This window comes from Talpa europaea (assembly GCF_964194135.1).
Source record: "Talpa europaea genome assembly, chromosome: 12".
Classification (NCBI taxonomy): Eukaryota; Metazoa; Chordata; class Mammalia; order Eulipotyphla; family Talpidae; genus Talpa; species Talpa europaea.
The window spans coordinates 13,303,912-13,323,497 of NC_140079.1; the positions used below are offsets into that span (position 1 = coordinate 13,303,912).

Below are 19,586 nucleotides of genomic sequence, written 5' to 3' on the forward strand. Positions count from 1 at the left end.
CCGCTCCGCCCACCAGGGCTCGCTCTTGAGCTTCGGCTCCGAGGCCGAAAAACCGGGCGGGCCGGGTGGCGACCCCACCCCCGTCAGCGGCGCGGCGGCGGCGGCGGCTGTGGGGCTGAGGGCGCCGGAGCCCGGAAGGAACGCGCCGTCCAGGCCACGCCCCCTCCTGCCCCCGCCCTCGCGCCGCCGACGTCGGCGGGGCTCCGGTCGCCATGGTGACCAATCCGGCCCGGTCCCGCCCCCGCCCCCCTACCCCGGCCCCCTGACGTCGGCGCACGTCAGCGGCGGCGCGCGCCTGGCTGGGCCCAGCGGAGCGGGAGGGACGGAGCCCAGGAGCGAGCGAGCGGCCGTCGCCCGAGCCGAGCCGCGCCGTGCAGCCCGCCCGCCCGCCCGCCCGCCCGCGCTCCAGCCCGCCGTGCTCAGCAGCGGGGCCCAGCATGGTCATGGCGGATGGCCCGAGGCACTTGCAGCGCGGGCCGGTCCGGGTGGGGTTCTACGACATCGAGGGCACGCTGGGCAAGGGCAACTTCGCCGTGGTGAAGCTGGGGCGGCACCGGATCACCAAGACGGAGGTGCGGCCCGGGGCCCGGCGGGCGCGTCCGAGGCGCGGGCTGGGAGAGGCGCTGCTGGCCCCTGGGGGCGGCCGCCGCGGCGCTGGGGGACCCCGGGGGGGCCGGGGTCACCGGCCGGGGCGCGCGCAAAGGCCGGGGCTGGAGGGACCCCGGGGGTGCCGGGGAGCGGTGCGCCCCGAGGGGTCGGGGCCGGGTCCCCCGCGCCCCGGGGTCGTCCGATCGCAGCCCCGAGCGGCCGGAGCTGTGCGTCCCCCGCGCCGCCCCCCGTGGCCGCGCGGCACTGCGCCCCGAGCCGCCCCCCCGGGCCGTGACCCGGCCTGTGGCCTCCTGGGGAGCCCAAGTTCCGCGTCTTCCCAGCTTTCGACTGGGGGTGGGGTGGGAGGGGAAGTCTCGGCGCTCCGGGCGCCGCGGGGAGACGCCGCCGGCCCCGCGGAGGGGACCCCACGGCTGCGCCCGCGCGCCCCGGACGGGGCGGCGCGCGGCCCGGGGGACCCCCGCGGAGAAGGGACCCCCCCCCCCGTGGCCGAGAGCGCCCCGACGGCCACTGTCCACTCTTCCCTTCCCTCCTTTTGCCCGACAGTGTCTCTAATTTGATGTCAGGGTAGCTTGATCTCGTGCTGGAGCAATTTCCAGCCGATACCCCAGACAATAGGACTGGGTTAAATGGTCTTCCAGGCGTTTGCACACTTTGGTAATGCAAAGTGGGGCGTCTGGGCCTCGGGTGTCCCTTTACCTGGTGTGCGTTCTGGCTGGGGATACGCGTCCCTTAAAGCCACATCAGGTATCAGATTCTGCCTCTCTGCTCCCAAGCCCTCAGCTGCTTCCTGCCGGGGAATCCAGCATCCCCCACCACCCCACCTCCATGGCACATTCTAATGCACCGCACATATTTTCTCACAAGTCTCTGTTCTTACCTAACCCGCCCCCCTTCCTTTCCCTGCTTCAAGCTGCTTTCCTTGGGGTCTCTATTTTAAGACGTGCAAATTAAATACGTTAGGAAGACGGTAGGAGCAAAATCATTCTTTGGAATAAAACCTTGTGTTTTTCGCGTACTCCATACCTTCATGGAGTTGCTCATGGAGTTGCACCCTCTTTTTTTTTTTTTTCAGTTTGTCTTTTTTTATTTTGCAGTTTTCATCCTATTCAGTTGTGCCCCTTCAAAGTACAAATGTACTCGAGTTTGAATATGCAATAAAGTAGACTTGCTTTCCAGAATGGCTATGTAGGATGAAGGGCATTTGAGAACTTGAGTGCTTTTTTGCTACTGTTGTTCTTAGAAGTTTTACTTAATCTGAAGGAGTACATTTCAAAAAAGAAGGGTATATATCTGTGTCATCTTCACTTTTGACCTCTGCTGCTGATCTTGAAGCCGTCCAATCTCCTTTTTTTTTTTTGCCTCAGGACCAAGGTCACAAATTTTCCTCTCACAAATTTACCCATGTTAGCAATTTAGGTTAACTTTGTAGTGATAGATAATGTGTGGCTATAATGACATTGCTAAATATTTGCATAGTTTAATCTCACCCAAGCATTTTTTAAAATGAAGAAACAAACTGTTTCCATTCCTCTGCAGAACCATGGCCTAATTACCAGGCTATTTCCCCTGAAATTCGTTGAAATGAAGGCATTTTGAATGTGTATTTTTATACGAGTCCTTGCTAAGTGATTGTCAAAAATCAAACAAATTGTGCGTTACCTGCAATGTCTACAGAACTTTTGAACTATATTATGAAGTTGAATTTCAGACCTGTCAATTCTGTTTTTTCTCAGCAGTTCTTATTAGTATTGTCCCGCCAATTAAATGTCAGCTGTTATTTATTAGGTCACTGTTTCTTAATACAGTATCTATTTAAGAATTGCTTAAGTGGGACTGATAGGGACTGCCTTTCTTGAGGTTGACAGTTCGAACTGTGTGTCCCTTTCAAACTGATATATCTTGCAGAGCTAGGGGGCACTGTGACTAGTGTCATGACTTGGCTTTGAGAGTGAGTTCACTGCATTTGTAATTGAAGGCACAGGTCAGATCGTGAAAGCACTCATATCCTAATTGTGTTCTGTAGTATCATATGTGCATAAAATGATTTAAATTAAAAGCTACTTGTCTAGTCCATGGAACTCATTTCCTTTCAGCGCTAGTGTCCTTAACATATAAAAAGAAACTGTGAATTTAAGATGCTGAGTATGTGAGTTTATGGTAATTTGGTGTGATGACTAGCCATATTAAAGTTGAGAGGAAAATACCAAGATAATTAATGAAAAGTTCCTGTAGCTCTCAAGTACTGTGAAGTTGCTCTGTGAACTTACTTGATAATTTGTAAGAATTTAAGAATTTTTTAACAATAGCATAGGCACAATTGTTTTTCTTAATGTATTCGATGTTACTAATGAGATTTTTTTTAAAGCAGTTATTTATCTTCATAAACTGGATACATAATGTGTGTCTTTAATAACTACAGTGACTATCTCAAATATTATAAGATAGCTAATGGAAACTTTCAAGTTTTATTTAACATTATTTTAGGTCCTCATTGCTGAATATACTTCAGTAATTACAGTGAGGACAGTTAATATGGTATAAAAGAATAGTACCAGCAGACTTGTGATTATGCTTACTGATTATAAAAGCTTTTTTCAATATACTAAGCTTTAACATCAATATAAGTTTGTATGTTTTAAAACTTCCCCCATGTTTAAACCCAAGGCAAAGTTTCGGGCTTAGTTTAAACATTTCTGTGTTGAACAGTTGGCCCCTTTTAGTTTTAATTGGCTGTTCTCTGTCTCTTGTTCTGTAGCATTCAAAAAATGATATATTTTCTACAGAGCTTGGGCAATCCAAGACTGCTTGCCTTTTAGGGGGGAAAAAATAGAAGTAAAAATAAATATTTATTTTGTTCTATCAAAGAACTTAACATTGTTTAAGAAATGTATTTACATCATCTGAAGCGGTATCCTCATTTTAGTTCCCCTATGTAGATTTTTCACACAAAAGGGATGACAGGTGGTGGTAGACTCAAGCTTCCTAATATAATACTTCATAAAAGCTTTGTAGTATTGTTTTGTGGTTTATGAATTAAAGTAGCTAATTTTATAAAATTAGCATAATGGGGAGAGAATAATAGCATTTAGACTGTTAAAAACTATTTTAGGCAGTTGTGGTTGCTAGCTTGCTTGCTTGCTATGCCGTGAATGTCCTTGAGTAGTGTTTTATTTTATTAGTACTATACTAGCAAGGAACTATTTCCTTCTAACTAATTGTATGGCTAGTTTTTCACTTGCTTTTTTGTGTGTTTGTTTGTTGTTTTTGTCTGTTAAATAAAATTCCAGAAAAGTCATTGTGTCTTTAAATTTTTTTTTTTTTGTTTTCTGACTACTAAAGAAATGTGGTCTCACTATAGAGAAAAAATAGTGTGCAGAGAAGTACATGCATAATTCCACCACCAATGGGGTAAATCATTCTTAACATTATGGAATATTTACTCCAGTCTTATTTTTTAATGCATTTTTTCCATAGAAGGGATTACATGATATACTTTAAATTGTATCCTTTAGTCCAGTTATCATTATAGCCTAGGCATTTTTATTATCTATAACTTTATAAAACAGTCTTAATAGCTGTATAGTGTACTACCTTTTAGATGACTCCTATTTTGTTTCATGAGTTCCTTATTATTGAACATTAGATTGTTTGCAGTTTTCACACACAGTCAATAATTTTCAGTGAACATTTTTGTGCATGTAACTCTGTAGCATTTAAGAAGAGGAATTAGGGGTAAATTCCTAAAGGGAAATTACCAAATGAGAAGTTATTTTTGTCTTCTATTTTTATTATCAAATGTTGCATGTTTGTTATTTAAAAATTTAAAAGCATAGATAAATGAAAATCCATAATGTCACCTACCAGTAGATAACCATTATTAGTTCTTTTCAGATCTTTTCCTCTTATAGTGCTTAGCTAAAGAGCACATGAATGTGTGGCCATGAAATCTTAAAGGTCTTTCACAGAGATTCTGCAAATTACCTTATTATAAGGACATGTGGGTATTGGACTATTGACTTAGAGTTCCTAGAGCCTGGAATGCTAACTGAAAAGAAAGGACATCTGAAAACTGCTTCCTTCACTAAAAAGCAATGTGCATTTGGGACTTTCATATTTACATATAATTCCTAAAATAACAACTACCTTAAAAATGTTAAAAAAAATTACAAAGCTTTCCAAAATGGCTAAAGTATCAAAATTGCATTTTTAGGGCAAAGATAGAAACAAGAGAAGGGTATATTACACTCCAATTATGATGTTTGTTGAAATAACTTATTTTTTAAAGACATTTGAATTTTACACTTTAAATGTTAAGACTCCTGTCAGTACTCTGTGTATTAATCTTTGCTATGAAATATTCCAGATTTCAAGAAATAGCTGTACTGTGGACAACAAAAGGACTGTTACCAAAAAAGTTAATCACTAATATTTGTATCTAGGCCTATGTGTGATCTTTAATTGTGTGCTGAAATAAAAATTATTTTTGTCATGGGATGTATATACTTTATTAGAAATTGTTCTCTAATTTCTTGGCACCCCAAACAAGTTGCATGTGCTAAATTTTTCTGTTAAGGATTATTTTTCAAAATGATCTGTTCTTTTGGGGGGAAACATGAAAAAAGTTTGTGTAGATTTTTATATTCTGTAGAAATTTTTAACTTGAACAGAATTAAATGCATCTGATTTAATCCCACTGAGGGAGATTCTGTCTCAGTATGAGGCAATTAAAAAAAAACGTTTATTTGGAAATAACTAACACTGACCTCCATTCTTGGATTCACATGGTGACAATTCATTTATGGCCCACTGCTTACTGCAGATTCATTCCTTGGAGCCAAATGGATTCCAGAAATTTGCTATGATCTTTCGTTCCTCTTTTTTCTACCTTTACATCCATATATTTGAAATATTTTATTTTTGTAAAAGTTTCTTTATGCGAAATATTTGTTGAGAATGCTTTCCCACTTTTCAAAGACTAACAGACCACATATCTAGTTGAAATTATTAGAAGAATGAAAGATAATTACATTTGGACATGTCATCAGAAACTTCATTTATAAAAACATTTAAAAATACTTTAGCTGGTTAAGCAGTGGATCATGGATAAATTAAACTGAAAAATACCAAAGTTGAAGTTCTTTAAAATGTATGCTTCCCCCCACCCTTTCTTTGTAGACGTGGTTGAAAAGCTCAAGAAAAATACTAAACATCCTTAATTCCACCATCCAGACTAAGACACAACATTGATAATACATAGCTAATACATAGCCTTTTAGTTATTCACATATATTTTCTACGTAAGTAATAAAATTGATGTCTTTTATAATAGTCACTAAATGTGTTAACATTTCCCCATGTCTTAAATAGAAAAACTCTCTAAAGGATGGCTAAATATTATCTGTCATAGGAACATCTGTTTTGCTTAACTGTTCTCTTATTGTTGAAATTTAGATTATTTCTCTTTCCTGCTGTTTCTCTTACTAAAATAATGTTTCATAAGACATTCCCTATATATACATTCTTGTGCACCAAATTCTTGAGTCAAAGAGTCTGTTCTTCCATCCATATCTTATGGCATGAGGAGGAGCCAAATAACTCTCTGAAAAAGAGGAACTTACTTAATTTACACCAGGAATAATGCATATTTACCAAGAATGTCATTTTTTAAATCTTTCTAAGCTTGATGGGAAAAAATAATGTTTTTATTTAGTTTGCTTTTCTTTACACAAATTTATACTGTGACTGTTAACATTTCTTTTGTGACTTGCTTTTTTGTCCTTTGACCCATTTTTTAAATGTAGTTATTCTTTATTGATTTGTTTAAAATTTTAGGATAGACATTTCTTTTAAAATCACTTCTTTTATAGTTTTAAGGATTCTCAGCTCAATTTTTATGGCTATAGAGGTATAATGACATTTGCTAACTAGAGAAGTCCAGTCAGTTTCACTACCGACTTTTCCTGTGTTCACAAACCCTTTTATTATAGAACACTCACACTCCCACTTCAATCAAATAATAGACTGGTATTTATTCTACCTGTGACTTGACATATTAACTTGAAAAGTGCATTTATTCTTTTAACTTCAGAGATCTAATTGTATGGTAAAGATAATGCTTCTTGATATTTCAAAAGGACAGTATAAAATTAGTGTATAAGTAGTAAACAGCAACCTGGTAATTCTTTCTGATTTGTTGCTGGAAGAATAGGTCTTGCTGCATAACATCCTTATAAAGTCACCAAAAACCACTTTGGTATGTATATCTTTAAATGCATGAGATTAATATTTCCTTTATGAGAAGTGAAATAGTTTTTTTTAATTATTAAAACGCTAACGTTACCATTAAATTACATTTTGAAAAATGAAAAAATTTCAATTACCCATCAATTTAAAACTATTTTCATCTCTTACATTTAACTCATTGTCTTCCTTGCAGATTTGCATTTTGCATGGTTATTAATTTTACTGTATTGCTTTTTACTTAACTTTCTGTGCCTGCGATTTTCTTAATAATTAAATCTTATAAATTAGTGAGGCCATTTTAGAGATGATCATGAAAATGGCTAATATTTCACAGATGAGAAGTTAGCATACTTGACAAATATAACTCCATTTCATCTAATTTGTACTCATTGGACAGGATGAAAATAATCTATAATCCATGATTTTTCACTCACTGATAACATTTTTGCCATATTTGTATCTAATTTTTACTGATCTCTTTCTGTACACAACTTGTGACTGCATTGATATCCTGACTTTTTTAATTGAATGTTAATTTTTTTATCTTCCTATAAATTTACTGAAGGAATTTTTAAAGATAATGGTTGCATAATTCAGAATTAGAGGATTGAATAATATAAACAATAAAGAAAAAGGGATCTTTGATTATAGAATCCCTTGCTTGACTTTGTCTTGGCCTTGTAGATTTTGGAGTTAAGGGGAAGGATATAGAGAATAAGTTCTCAGAAATCTAAGTTCATAGGTATCTTTAAAGCGAACTTTTAGAGCACAACCCTTTCTAAGTTGGGACTTTTGTACACCATTTAGGGAAATCCCAAAATGCAGGTTGATGAAATATGTTTTCCGAAAGAGTTCTTTATTCTCACAGACCAATTCCTTGAGGTTAGGAATCAGATCTTGTTCATTTTTGATTCTCAGATATGATTTCAGGCACACAACAGGTGCCCAGTGAATGTGGGAATAATAGGCTCTTTGAAATGGTGAGGAGATTGAACTTGGAGTTAGAAGGCCTGTGGTTTTTCCCCATTAATTAATTTGTGCTCTTTGCAGATTATGAAGCACTTTTTGAGCCTCAGTTTTCATAGACATGGCCATATTGTTTGTTTAATTTACTGCACGGCATTAGGATACAGATGAGATAAAATATATAAGGTATCTCACTAAAGTGCTGTGCAGTTGTGAAAGTCATCCTCCTTATCATCATCATTATATCTCTGGGAAGTGTTAGGAAGAGTCCGTTGTTAAATTATCTGGAAGAGTTTAGCAGAGACTGCTAAATGATTGCCAAAACTCCACTGTTTCCACCTCTTCCCTAGCTTATAACTAGACTTTTTCTTGGCCTCCCTTGTATTAGGTATGAGCATATGACTGAGTTTTCCAGTAGATTGAAGAGAAATAACATGTGCCACTTCCTGGCCTAACCTATAAAACCTTACAGGAGGGCTCTCCCAGGCTTTTCTTCTCTGGCTAGCTGGACCACAGACTACCTTCAGGGTAATCATTCCAGCCCCTGTGACGTAGTAAATCCACCTTGAAACTCTCACTTGCCTGGAAGAGGGCCACCTGCCAACTTTACCCATCCATTTCTACTACATGAGCTAGAAAGTAAGCTTATGTTGTCTTTAAATCATTTTGGATTTTACTTGTTAAAGCAGTTGCACTAGCCCTAACTATTATAAGGAAGCTGCTAACATGTGCTCTTTTCTTTAAGTACTTTGCTTTTTCATAATCCTCCTATAGCAGTTTTACAAACAAGGGCTAACTAATGATATATATATGTATATACACATGCACACACTTAATAATATATATACATTTGTGTCGTATATATCTGTATATAATATATATTTTTGTGTTAGTATGTAAATTTATAAAATATATTTTTAACATATATCGTTTGTGACCTAAGAGAAAATTGAGGAATTAAATATAATCTCTTATGAGATTTTTTGAGGTTTATAGCTTTTTATTATGAAAGTTTAGTTAGATAACATATTTTTCACTTTTTCATTGTTTAAGGCCAAAGTTCCAAAAGAGTGTAAGAAATATTTCTTAGGGTTACATTACATTAATTGTTATTTAGTATCCAAACCTTTTCTTCAGCATTAAATGTGATATTCAGGATATTTTATATAATAAATTTTTTTCTCAGTGATGGGGATCATGGTAGATTTTAAAATGCATGATTATTTTCTCCCCAGTTCTTTTTCTATTTATTTGATGGTTCCAATCCATTTTTTTTGGATCAGGAGGATCCTTTGTTGGGGGAAGGGTGCTGGTATCTTGATGCACTCCAGAAATTGTAGGGTAAGGCATTCTCTTCAAAATATGTGTACCTGTGAAACTCCATTTTATCTTTCTAAGGAATATTGAAGAAATTTAAGTATACACTTATCTTTCTATCTGATAGCTGTTACCCAAAGTGACTGATAGTATTGTATGCTTTTTTTTTTTTTAAAGTACTGTGTGTATTCTGTCGTAGTTTTAACTTGACAAGGGGGGGATCTCTTTAGCTTTGAGGTGGTCCAATAATGTCTCTAATCACAAATTAATCTACTTATCTGCCAAAGTTTTACACCTTTTACTTGCCAGAATATTTTCATTATCAAAGTCAATAAAATACCACCAGATATTACGAAAATAGTTACTGCTAAACCTATGCACTTCGCTGCCCAGAGGAGGAGCTACTATCGTACCCTTTCTTAGACAATAAATTTAATTTTACTTATATTTAGTAATCTGATTTCCCCTTGGAAGTTTGGGTTCTTTTGTCAGTTACAACTAATTCAAATCAGGAAACAAACTGTGGACAGCAAAGTATTATAGAACTAGAGGAAGATAAGAAGGAAATCTTAAGGTAGAGCTCTAAGAGGAAAATAGTAGAGGACAGAACAGCTGTCAGGAAAGACTTAGTGGTTCCCAGTTACCTGAAAATTTTTATTTAAATCTGAATCTGTATTTTCAACCAGATAGCTGCCAATTTTTAAAAATCAGTTCTTTTTGGTGATTGGAAAAATATGTGATTGTTTATAAATACCTAGTTACTCATATTCAAATTATTAACCTAGTTATGTTTAGTTATGTGAGGAAGAGGCCACATTTTTTGAAAATCAAATTCCTTTAAGAAATTAAGTTAGTGGGCCTCCCCGGTGGCACAGTAGGTTGAGCACAGCACTGTAAAGCTGACCGCAGCCTCTGCAGCATGGGTTCAATTCCTGACCAGCCAGGGAGATTCCCACATGGTGGGCAGACCTCTCCTGTCATGCCCGCTGCTCCCCTCAGCAGTGTATTTCGGTCCCTCTGCCTGTTCTGCTCCCTGCTGTATCTCTGGTGAATCCTCTCACCTTCCCGCACCTCTGGCCTGTGCCACAGCTCTTGTATAAAAATAAACATATTTTTAAAACAAAACAAAAAACAAGATTGGATCAAAGAATTAATAGATTTTAAAAAAGAAAGAAAGAAATTAAGTTAGTGTAATTACAAGCATTTGAATTTTTGCACTTTGATTTTTAAGACTTTATAATCACTTTTTTTTTTCCCAGAAAGGTGTGCCTGTGTTTTTTGTAACCTATTACTTGCTTTTCTAGAAAAAAATCATATTACGGTACGATTGAAACTTCCACTTCACTGATCATTTGCTCATAGGTATTGTGTGGTAGCATAACAAGTTGCAACCACTGAGATTTTATTTCTTTGGTTTTTAAATGGAATAAGGAGACGTTAGAGTAGTAATGAAAGAAAAACATTTTATTAAGGTAGTTTTACAGGCTGAATCCTCTACCTCTGAACCTTATACATGATAAATGTCTAACAGATATTTGTGGATTGAATGAGCATTGAATTTAAACTAGTTACCAGCATTACCGTAGGTATCTACAGCAAAGTCTTAACTTATTTTTTAAGATACTTAATTGGAAAATGTTAACTATTATATACTAATTGTATTTATTTGTATCTGGGATGCAGGTGGCAATAAAAATAATAGACAAATCTCAGCTGGATGCAGTGAACCTTGAGAAAATCTACCGAGAAGTACAAATAATGAAACTCTTAGATCACCCTCACATAATCAAACTTTATCAGGTATGCTTTACTTAACCTTGTACCTCTTCATGCTTCTCCAGCATCTACTTTGCATTATCAGTTTTCAGTTTGCATCATCAGTGTCTTTTTTTATCTCAAAAAAGAGTACTTACATGTCTTTAGTATACCGCAGATGTCCACTCTTTTACATTTAAATACAAAATCAAAAAACTACTAGTAACTTACTTTTAAGTTGTCTTAAATTTGGAAGTCATTTATTTAAAAAGTTGGCACTTACTCATTTTTAACACTCTACTTATACCTGTTGGTGGCATCTTAATAAGGAAATGCTAATTTTGCTTCTTTAAAAAATAAACTAATTCTATCTTATGAAATACAAAGGTTAAAGTAGTATATTACTTCACTGGCATACTTTATAATACCTAGAGCCAAATCTTATATTTTGTTTGGGTTATTTTTGTCAAATAAAGCAAATGAGCTGTTTTTTTTAAAAATCAACTTTGTTAAGACATAATTTTTGTAAAATGAACTGCACCCATTTCAGGTATAAGCCATGTTTTTGAAAGGAAGATTTTCTCAGATTTTTTAAGTGTAATTCATGTCTAAAAGTTATAATTTTGTGTAAAACTTCTTTACACTTCTGTTCATTAATATGTAGAATTTTTATATTGGAGAACTATTTTTAAACTATTGCAGTATACTTACTATGACTTTGATCTCCGAAGTATGATGTGTGTGCCCGGTATGCCAGACTCTGCCTGTACTGGCTTGTGAGAAAGAACTGCTGAATTTTCAGAGGTCTTACCAACCAATTAATATCATGTTAGTAGCTCAAAATCAGTGACAATGATATGAGTCTTTATACCACAGAAATTAGTTGACAACTCTGAACCATTTTTTTCCCAGAGAGGGGTAGGTCTAGCACTCAAATGGTTTAAAGCACAAATGTGCTTTGGGGGATAGTAAGAAAAGATTAGAATTGTTAGAAAATTCAACTTATGTTTATTTTTTATATGTGAATTGTGTAATATACAGAATGTACTTACACAGTAGGACAAGTATGCAATTATGCCTCTGTATTTATGTGCACATAGGTACAAAGACATGTGTGTAAGTGTGTGCGTACAAGTACATGTATATATATCTACATGACTCGTGTATTTGACTCAACAACTTTTTATTGATAGGTATTTGCAATTAAAAAGGTGTGCAGCAAATAAATAAATAAATAAAATTAAAAGGTGTGCAGCATTGGAGACTATTCAAATTATCAGAGTAAGAGAGAGTGGAGTGCCATTCAAATCAATTCCTAAAATTCTAAAACCTCACAGGGCCTCTTTGGTCAAATCTGTATCAGCGAATTTGTCCCTTTAAGCTTTTTCTTTTTTAATTCCCCAAGAGAAAACTATAAGAAAGTAAGCACATCCTTAAAAGCCTCTGATGAACCATAACCAAACTGAGGTTAAAAGTACCATTATTCACATAATAATTCTGTCATCATTCAAACCAAATAACCAGTTAACATTGACTTGTCCCAATTTGTAGATAGTTCTCAGTTTTCTGGCCTGATAGGGAATAGACCTAAACTATGATTAGAGCAAAATTCCTTTTCAGCCTTTCAGTAGATCGCACTTAAATATAGCAATATATAAGAAGGTGAGAGTGACAGAGAAGCAACCTAAAATTCACTCATTTTGAATCTATCAATTCATTTCAGTATGTTTTGCAATATCAAGTTTGTGACAATGACACTTCATTTCTAAACCTAGAAAACTAATTTAAATAAAGGGAATAGCAGTGGCGCTGTGAAGAAGCTTTTGAACAGTATTTTCAAATGGCAGTGCTTTGTGACAATATTAAAGTATAGTAGGAGGAATAATGCATTCTTCTAGATTAGCTAGGCTATAGGCCAGATATAATGAGCCCTGTTATTCTTAATCAGAGGCCAGCACAAAGCTAGAAAAGTAGTGAAATGTTAAGAACTCCTATTACATATGTTAATATTCCTCTCAAACTTGAATATCTATAAAAATCACCTGGAAATTTTGTCAAAATCATAAGTTTTGATTAACTTGGTCTAGGGTGGGTCCTGAGATTCTGCATTTCTGGGCAGTGCTCTTGCAGCTGCTGAACCAAGCATCACACTGGTACGAGCAGACTAGATTTTCCACAAAAAAAAGTTAGTATAGAGATATTGTCAGTCTTGTAAACTTCTCTAGCTTCTGAACTGCTCACAACTTCTACTCTATTGTTAGTCATTTTTATTTAGATAACACCATAGAACATTGGGATGATTGCAGTCCTTTACTGTTGCACTAATACGGAATTATTTCTAAATAGGTAATGGAGACCAAAAGTATGCTGTACCTTGTGACAGAATATGCCAAAAATGGAGAAATTTTTGGTAAGTTTTTTCTTTAACTTTTTAAAATTTGAAAATGTCATTTATCTTCATGAATAGGATATTTTCTGTTTATTCTCCTGCTTGTTTAAAAGTTGGTAGCATGAATTAGAAATTTTTTATCATAGACTATAATAAAACTACTAGTAAGTTGCAAACCTGGAATATGATTTATTCTCTTGTATTTGTAATATTAAAACTACTGCATAGTTGTCTGTGTTAAAGAGTTTGGAGAATTAAAGATAGGGAGAAACTTTTAGTCATATCATAGGAAAGATTTTGTTTCTTTTTGTCTGAAGATACCTTTTTATCTTTCTCTCCGGGTGAAAGATCAATCAACAAATATTTATTGAGCTCCTCCTGTGTCCCAGGCGTTGTACTCACTATTGGGAATACAATGGTGACCTAAATAGCACAGTCACTGTCATTGTGGCTCTTACACTGTCATGAGCTCATAACTGAAGACCTCACACAGGTCACTAAACCTTTCTAGGACGTGGTTCCTTTCTCTTTAAAAAAAAAACAAAAACTAAGTAAAGACATGGAAGATATATTTAAAGAAAGGGTCCTAGTCAAGTTTATAGAGCTGAAAACTCTGTCTGAGATGAAAAATACACTGGATAAAAGTTCAGATTAGACATTGCAGAGTAAAAAATTGGTGAACTTAAAGACAAAAACAACTGCCCAAAATGAAATTTAGACTATTTATTTATTTATTTTAGGTGGCATTGGTTACAACACTGTACATGATTCAGAGGTATAGGGTCACACCTCCTCAGATATATGTCACCACACCACACCCACCACCAAGGCACCCATAAGTTCTCTACCACAGTCTATTGTATTTGGCAGTTGCTTAGAGCGGTTTTATTGGAACAAGAAAGTGGGCCAAGAGTTAGAAATATGGAGTTTAAGAGCAAATGAGAGAAGAAAAATGGAGAAAGCAAAATAAACAAATCTTTAAAAGATTTCTGCTGAAAAAAGGGAGGAAGAAGTGGGGAGGTGTTAAGGACTAGTGCAATCAAGGGAAGTATTTTTAAGTCTCTACCATTCAAATACTTTTGAAGTATCAGACTATATAGTTTTAGCAGTAAATTAGAAATAGCTGTTACTTGTTAGATGTAATTTTTATGAAAATGAAATGTTCTTAATTGCTCTTTCTTGCTAAAACCTTTGATAAAGTTTGTGTCACATTGTTTTTTTTTTTAAGTTGAAGCATAATTTTGGGGTTTTTATTGTATAGCATTTACTTTTAATGCATAATATCTGGGGTAAAAATGATATCAAGACAGAATAAACTTTTAAGTTCAAATAGGTGCAAGCATAGAGCAATCTGGTAGATTACCAGTCTGCTTCCTCAGCCATGGAACCCATGAGGAAAGTATAACAGAATTGAAAAGATGCAGTCCATGGGACACTAAGCAAGTAATGGAAAATATATACAAGATTTTAAGTGAATTCTGAGCCCAAAATGTTTTATGTCAATTGGAGACTTAGATGAAAAAGAACTCCATGAATAGTATTCGAACCATGTATTCAAAACTACATGTTAAGGTTTAATCTTTCATGTTTGTAACTTTGGAATTACTCTTTATTTAACTTTATAAGTATTCCTTTAGTTCCTACTTTATGCTGGAGGACATTGTGTTCCTTTTTTTTCTTTTTATTCTCTTAGTTTCATATTTAGTTGGCCAGCAAACCATACCCTGTGTTCTTGAAAAATGGCTTGAAATTAAATCCTTCTGTTTCCACAATCATCACCCTGATCTAGGCTTTCATCACCTCATGTCTCAATTAGTGAAGACCTCATGTTTTACCATCCCTAATTTTTCCCAGTCAAGTACATTTCTGATATAACTCTTGCTTCATCTTCCCAGAATATATTTTTATTATGTTATTGCCTTGTTTCTTAACCTTCACTTAACTTCCTGTTGCTTATTGGATAAAATTCAAACTCCTCAGGCTACAAATAGGCTAACTCCTCTAAGTAAATGAATGTGCCAGTTAATCCTTACATAGGTCAATGTATGAACAACCAAATTGCACAGTGTACTTCTTGCTTCAGTTAATAACCAACCCTCCTTCCTGCCTTTAATCCTTCCTTTGTATCTTTCTTTCTTACATGTTTTTTATTTTTATAAAAGTTTAATATGTATTGTTACTATTTTAAGAAACCAAATGATCCTGCAAGATTTATTAGCAAAAATATCAGTTTCTCATTCTTCTCCCCACTCCCATTTTCCCTTCCTCAAAGGCAACCACTTTCACTTCTTTTAGCTGATTAGTTTGGATTTACCTGCATTTCCCTCAGTAATATACTTACCTTGCTCCTCTGCCTTCTTCCTATTTTTGGCATAATCCTTTAAATCCCTTTTGGATTCTTTCTCCTGGATATAAAAGTCATATGTTCAGAGAGGTGCGTAAGGACCTTGAGTGTTTGGATAAGGGTTAAAGGTTATTTTTTAGAGTTGTCATTAGGGAACCAAAAGCTGATAATAAACCAAAGGTGATGATGTGGATAAAGACTTTTTTAAAGAAGCTAAATCCAGCTGTGGTATGTAATCTGAATTAGAAAAGGAGAACAGAGGCTGTTTAGCAGACTATTTTATTTGTTTATGTATGAGACTAAATACTTAGGTGAAGATGTTAGTTGTCAGAATCATGAGAAGAGATTTTAGTCAACAGGCCTTTCCAAGGCTCCCTGGTAGCTCAGGGGTTAAAGTCTCAGCACTATCAAGCTATCACCAGCCACTGCAGCATGAGTTCTATCCCAGCCAGGAAGCTGACCCACATGGCACAGCAGACCTCTCCTTTCTCACCTGCTGATAAATAAATCTTTTTTTAAAAAGGCCTTTCCAATTCTGATAATAACAATCAGTACTGTTCACTGAGCACTCCCTTTTTGGTGGTTCCTATTTAATTTTTTAGCATTTATTTTATTTATTTATATATACAAGATCTAGGGTATAGGCCAGAGGTGTGGGGGAGGGGATGAGAGAATTCACCAGAGACAGAGGGGAGCAGAACAGGCGGATTGACTGAAATACACTGCTAAGGGGAGCAGCTGGAGAGACAGGAAAGGTCTGCTGCACAATGTGGGTCAGCTCCCTGGCGGGGGATCAAACTCATGCTGCAGTGGCTGCTGATAGCTTCATAGTGCTGAGACTTAACCCTTTGTACCACCAGGCAGGCCCTGGTTACTATTTAAAGTATTTTGCACAATTTACTGACTTAAATCTCACATAAACTGTTACAAGATAGGGACTGACATTCAGTATTTTATCCAGAGTTACACAGTAAATAAGTGGCACAGTCCAAATTGAACAACACAATCTCAGAACCTATACCTTGATAAACAACTCTACTTGGAAGAGTTCTTATTGACTGTCAAGAGGAAAACATCGAGTTAGGATACAAAGCAAATATGATTGGAGAATGCTCGTGATGCCATTGACAGCAATAAAGAGTTCTGGTTCCCAACTGAGAAATTACACTTTAAATTTCAAATGTACTGTTGGAGATACTACTAATACATTTAGTCTGATATACACTGTTAGCAGTAGAATATATGGAAACAAATGACATTCAAAAGACAAATTTAAATTCAGCAATAAAGACAACCAACCCTGTTTAACAGTCTACAAAAGACTGGAAACAGACACTTCACAAAAGGAGATACATAAACGGTCAACAAGCACATGAAAAATTAGTTAACATTAATAGTCATTAGAGAAATGCAAATTAAAAACCACGATGAGATAACATTGCATATCCAATAAAATGACTAAAATTGAAAAGATTGAGCAAACTACATAGTAGCAAAGATATGAAGCAACTAGTATTCTCACTTATTGCTGGTGGAGTATAAAATGATACAACAACTTAGGAGAACAATTACTTACAAAATTAAACTCTGTTACCCAGCAATTCCATTTCTAGGTAATTATCCAAAGTTATATGCCCATACAAAATGGAGCATGAATTTGTCAGCACTTTTTTTTTTAAATTTTTAAAAAAGATTTTATTTATACAAGAACTGGGGTACAGGCCAGCGGCTTTGGAGGGTGAGAGGATTCACCAGAGACAGAGCGGGGCACAGAACAGGCAGACTGACTGAAATACACTGCTAAGGGGAGCAGCAGGTGAGACAGGAGAGGTCTACCACGCCATGTGGGTATCTCCCTGGCTGGCTGGGAATTGAACTGGTGTTACAGAGGCTGCAAACAGCTTCACAGCACTGTGCTCAACCCTCTGCACCACTGGGGAAGCCCTTTTAATTTTTTTTAAAGATTTTATTTATTTTCATACAACAACTTTTATAAGAATGTCCATAGCAACCTTTTTATAAGCAGTAGTAGCCCAATGTCCACCAATGGAGGACTGTATCCAGAACAAATTTGGTATAGTAATGTAATGAAAGACAATAGAGCAACAAAAAGGAACAATACTATTTATACAACAAGACGAACAAATTTTATAGACAGAAGAAACTAGGAATGAAAGAATATAGTGTATTTAGCTCTATTTACATGAAATTCTAGAGTAGGCAACACTAATAAATAGTAATAGGTGTTGAAAGTTGTTGCCTCTTTCCACTTTTTCTTGGAAGAGGGAAATCTGACCAAAAAAGGGCCAGAGAGAACTATTTTTGGGTGATGAAAATGATCATTTTTGTTTTGAGTGGTGCTTATACAGAGAATGCCATTACCACATTGCATCTAACTAATCACCTTAGGGATTTGCATGTTACTGTCTCTATATAAAGTATACCTCAATAAATCCTTTTCACTCTCAATAAAGGAAAGTTTAGCCGTAGAGGCATAAATTTAAGAATTGCCTGCATGGAAGTGATAGGTGAAGTTGTATTTAATGAGAACTCCAAGAGAAGAGGCTGAGAAAGACGTTTGGGTTAAGTCTTCTTTTGGAAGGCAGGTGGGAGAAGTGGAATTGGGAAATAAAGACAGCTTCTGACCTAATTAGTCAAAGGGGGAGAGAGCTTGGAATAGAAGGATGGGAAGAGGGTAAATTTAGTCATGAAGAGAGGATAGAGACACTTTGAAGAGACTACCTTTCCATAAATTAGGAGCCAAAACCAGATTTCCAGAAGTTGTAGTCACATGGGTAGCAAGGAAAAGCTGTACTAATGATAGGGCTGCAGAGGAGCTATGGGGCAAAATGGAGCATGAATTTGTCAGCATAGGATAGATTTGATTCATTCTGTAACGCAGCAGATGAGACAGCAGGGAAAGCACAGCACATTAGCCCTGTGGGGCCGGGAAGGGTTTAGAGCAGCTGGCAGTGTTCATATGGCACTCAAGGGATGAATGAAAGCATCGATAATTAGCAGTGTGGGAGTTCATGGTAGACGCACAGTCAGCAGTGCTTTCCAACGCAGGAGGACAAAAAGTGGACAGTATGAGTGACCCCAGTTAGGGACTGGAATAGTAGAAGGTCAAATGCATGTAGGCATTGGTGCACCCACAGAGGTCAGAGTCGCAATGACTAAACCGTGAGGTCGAGTTCAGGAGGGAGATAAGTAAAGCCGCACTGGGGGCTCATGAGCTGAGAAAATAGAAGAGTAGAGCAAGTGAAGGTTCTAAAGAGAGTGAAACATTTTTGGGGAAAACATTCAGATATAAAAAGATCTTGAGCCTGTTCATAACTTCTCAGCAGCTTTCTACTTTTAAGTTCTCTTCTGCTCCCGGCACTGACTGCCCTCACTGTGCCCTGCTAATTCAGGAAAGGCCTTGGGTCTTTGCACTGTCCTCATCTGCTGCTTTTTTGCATAGAGAGAGGTTTCCTGCGCCATCTGGTTTCTACCTCCATCTGACTTGGTTTATGCCAAAAGAGTGATTTTGGTAGCATGCTGGGAATGCATATACAGTGCATGATCATGGTGTTTATGCCCTTTGTTTTTATTTGGTTAATTATATTGCATATCATTCCACAAAGGGTTGAAATAGCTTTAAAGGAGAATAATGCAAAAACAGTAATTCTAAAATATAAAGAAAAATAAAGAATTGAATCAGAAAATACATGGTAAGAGAAGGAAACATCCCTGGAAGGGGGCACATAAAATGGCAGGCAGCAGGAACCCGAGAGCTGCAAATTTGGCTCTAAGCTGTCTGGTTGTCGGAGCAAAAAGAAAATTGTCGTCGTTTACAGAATTTTGTCTAGAAGAAAGGTATCTATTCTTCAAAGCAGAGCTTCTCTTGATAGTAAATTCTAAAATAAAATTTCCAATTGCAGCGTCTTATAAGAGGTACTAAGTGAACCATCTTTTTAAGAC

The 19,586-nt window shown here is 37.2% G+C and overlaps 1 protein-coding gene across 2 annotated transcripts in view; it reads left to right on the top strand.

Annotated features, from left to right (window-relative positions):
* Positions 1 to 437: 437 nt before the first annotated feature.
* Positions 438 to 19,586, top strand: part of SIK2 (salt inducible kinase 2) — a gene marked incomplete at both ends in the record, with an annotated part of 92,712 nt that continues 73,563 nt past the window's right edge. For both annotated transcript variants that reach the window (XM_084248951.1, XM_084248952.1), the window contains 3 exons: positions 438 to 572; positions 10,819 to 10,935; positions 13,237 to 13,300. In XM_084248951.1, coding sequence (XP_084105077.1) covers positions 438 to 572; positions 10,819 to 10,935; positions 13,237 to 13,300 — 316 coding nt within the window. The remainder of the gene's footprint in view (positions 573 to 10,818; positions 10,936 to 13,236; positions 13,301 to 19,586) is intronic.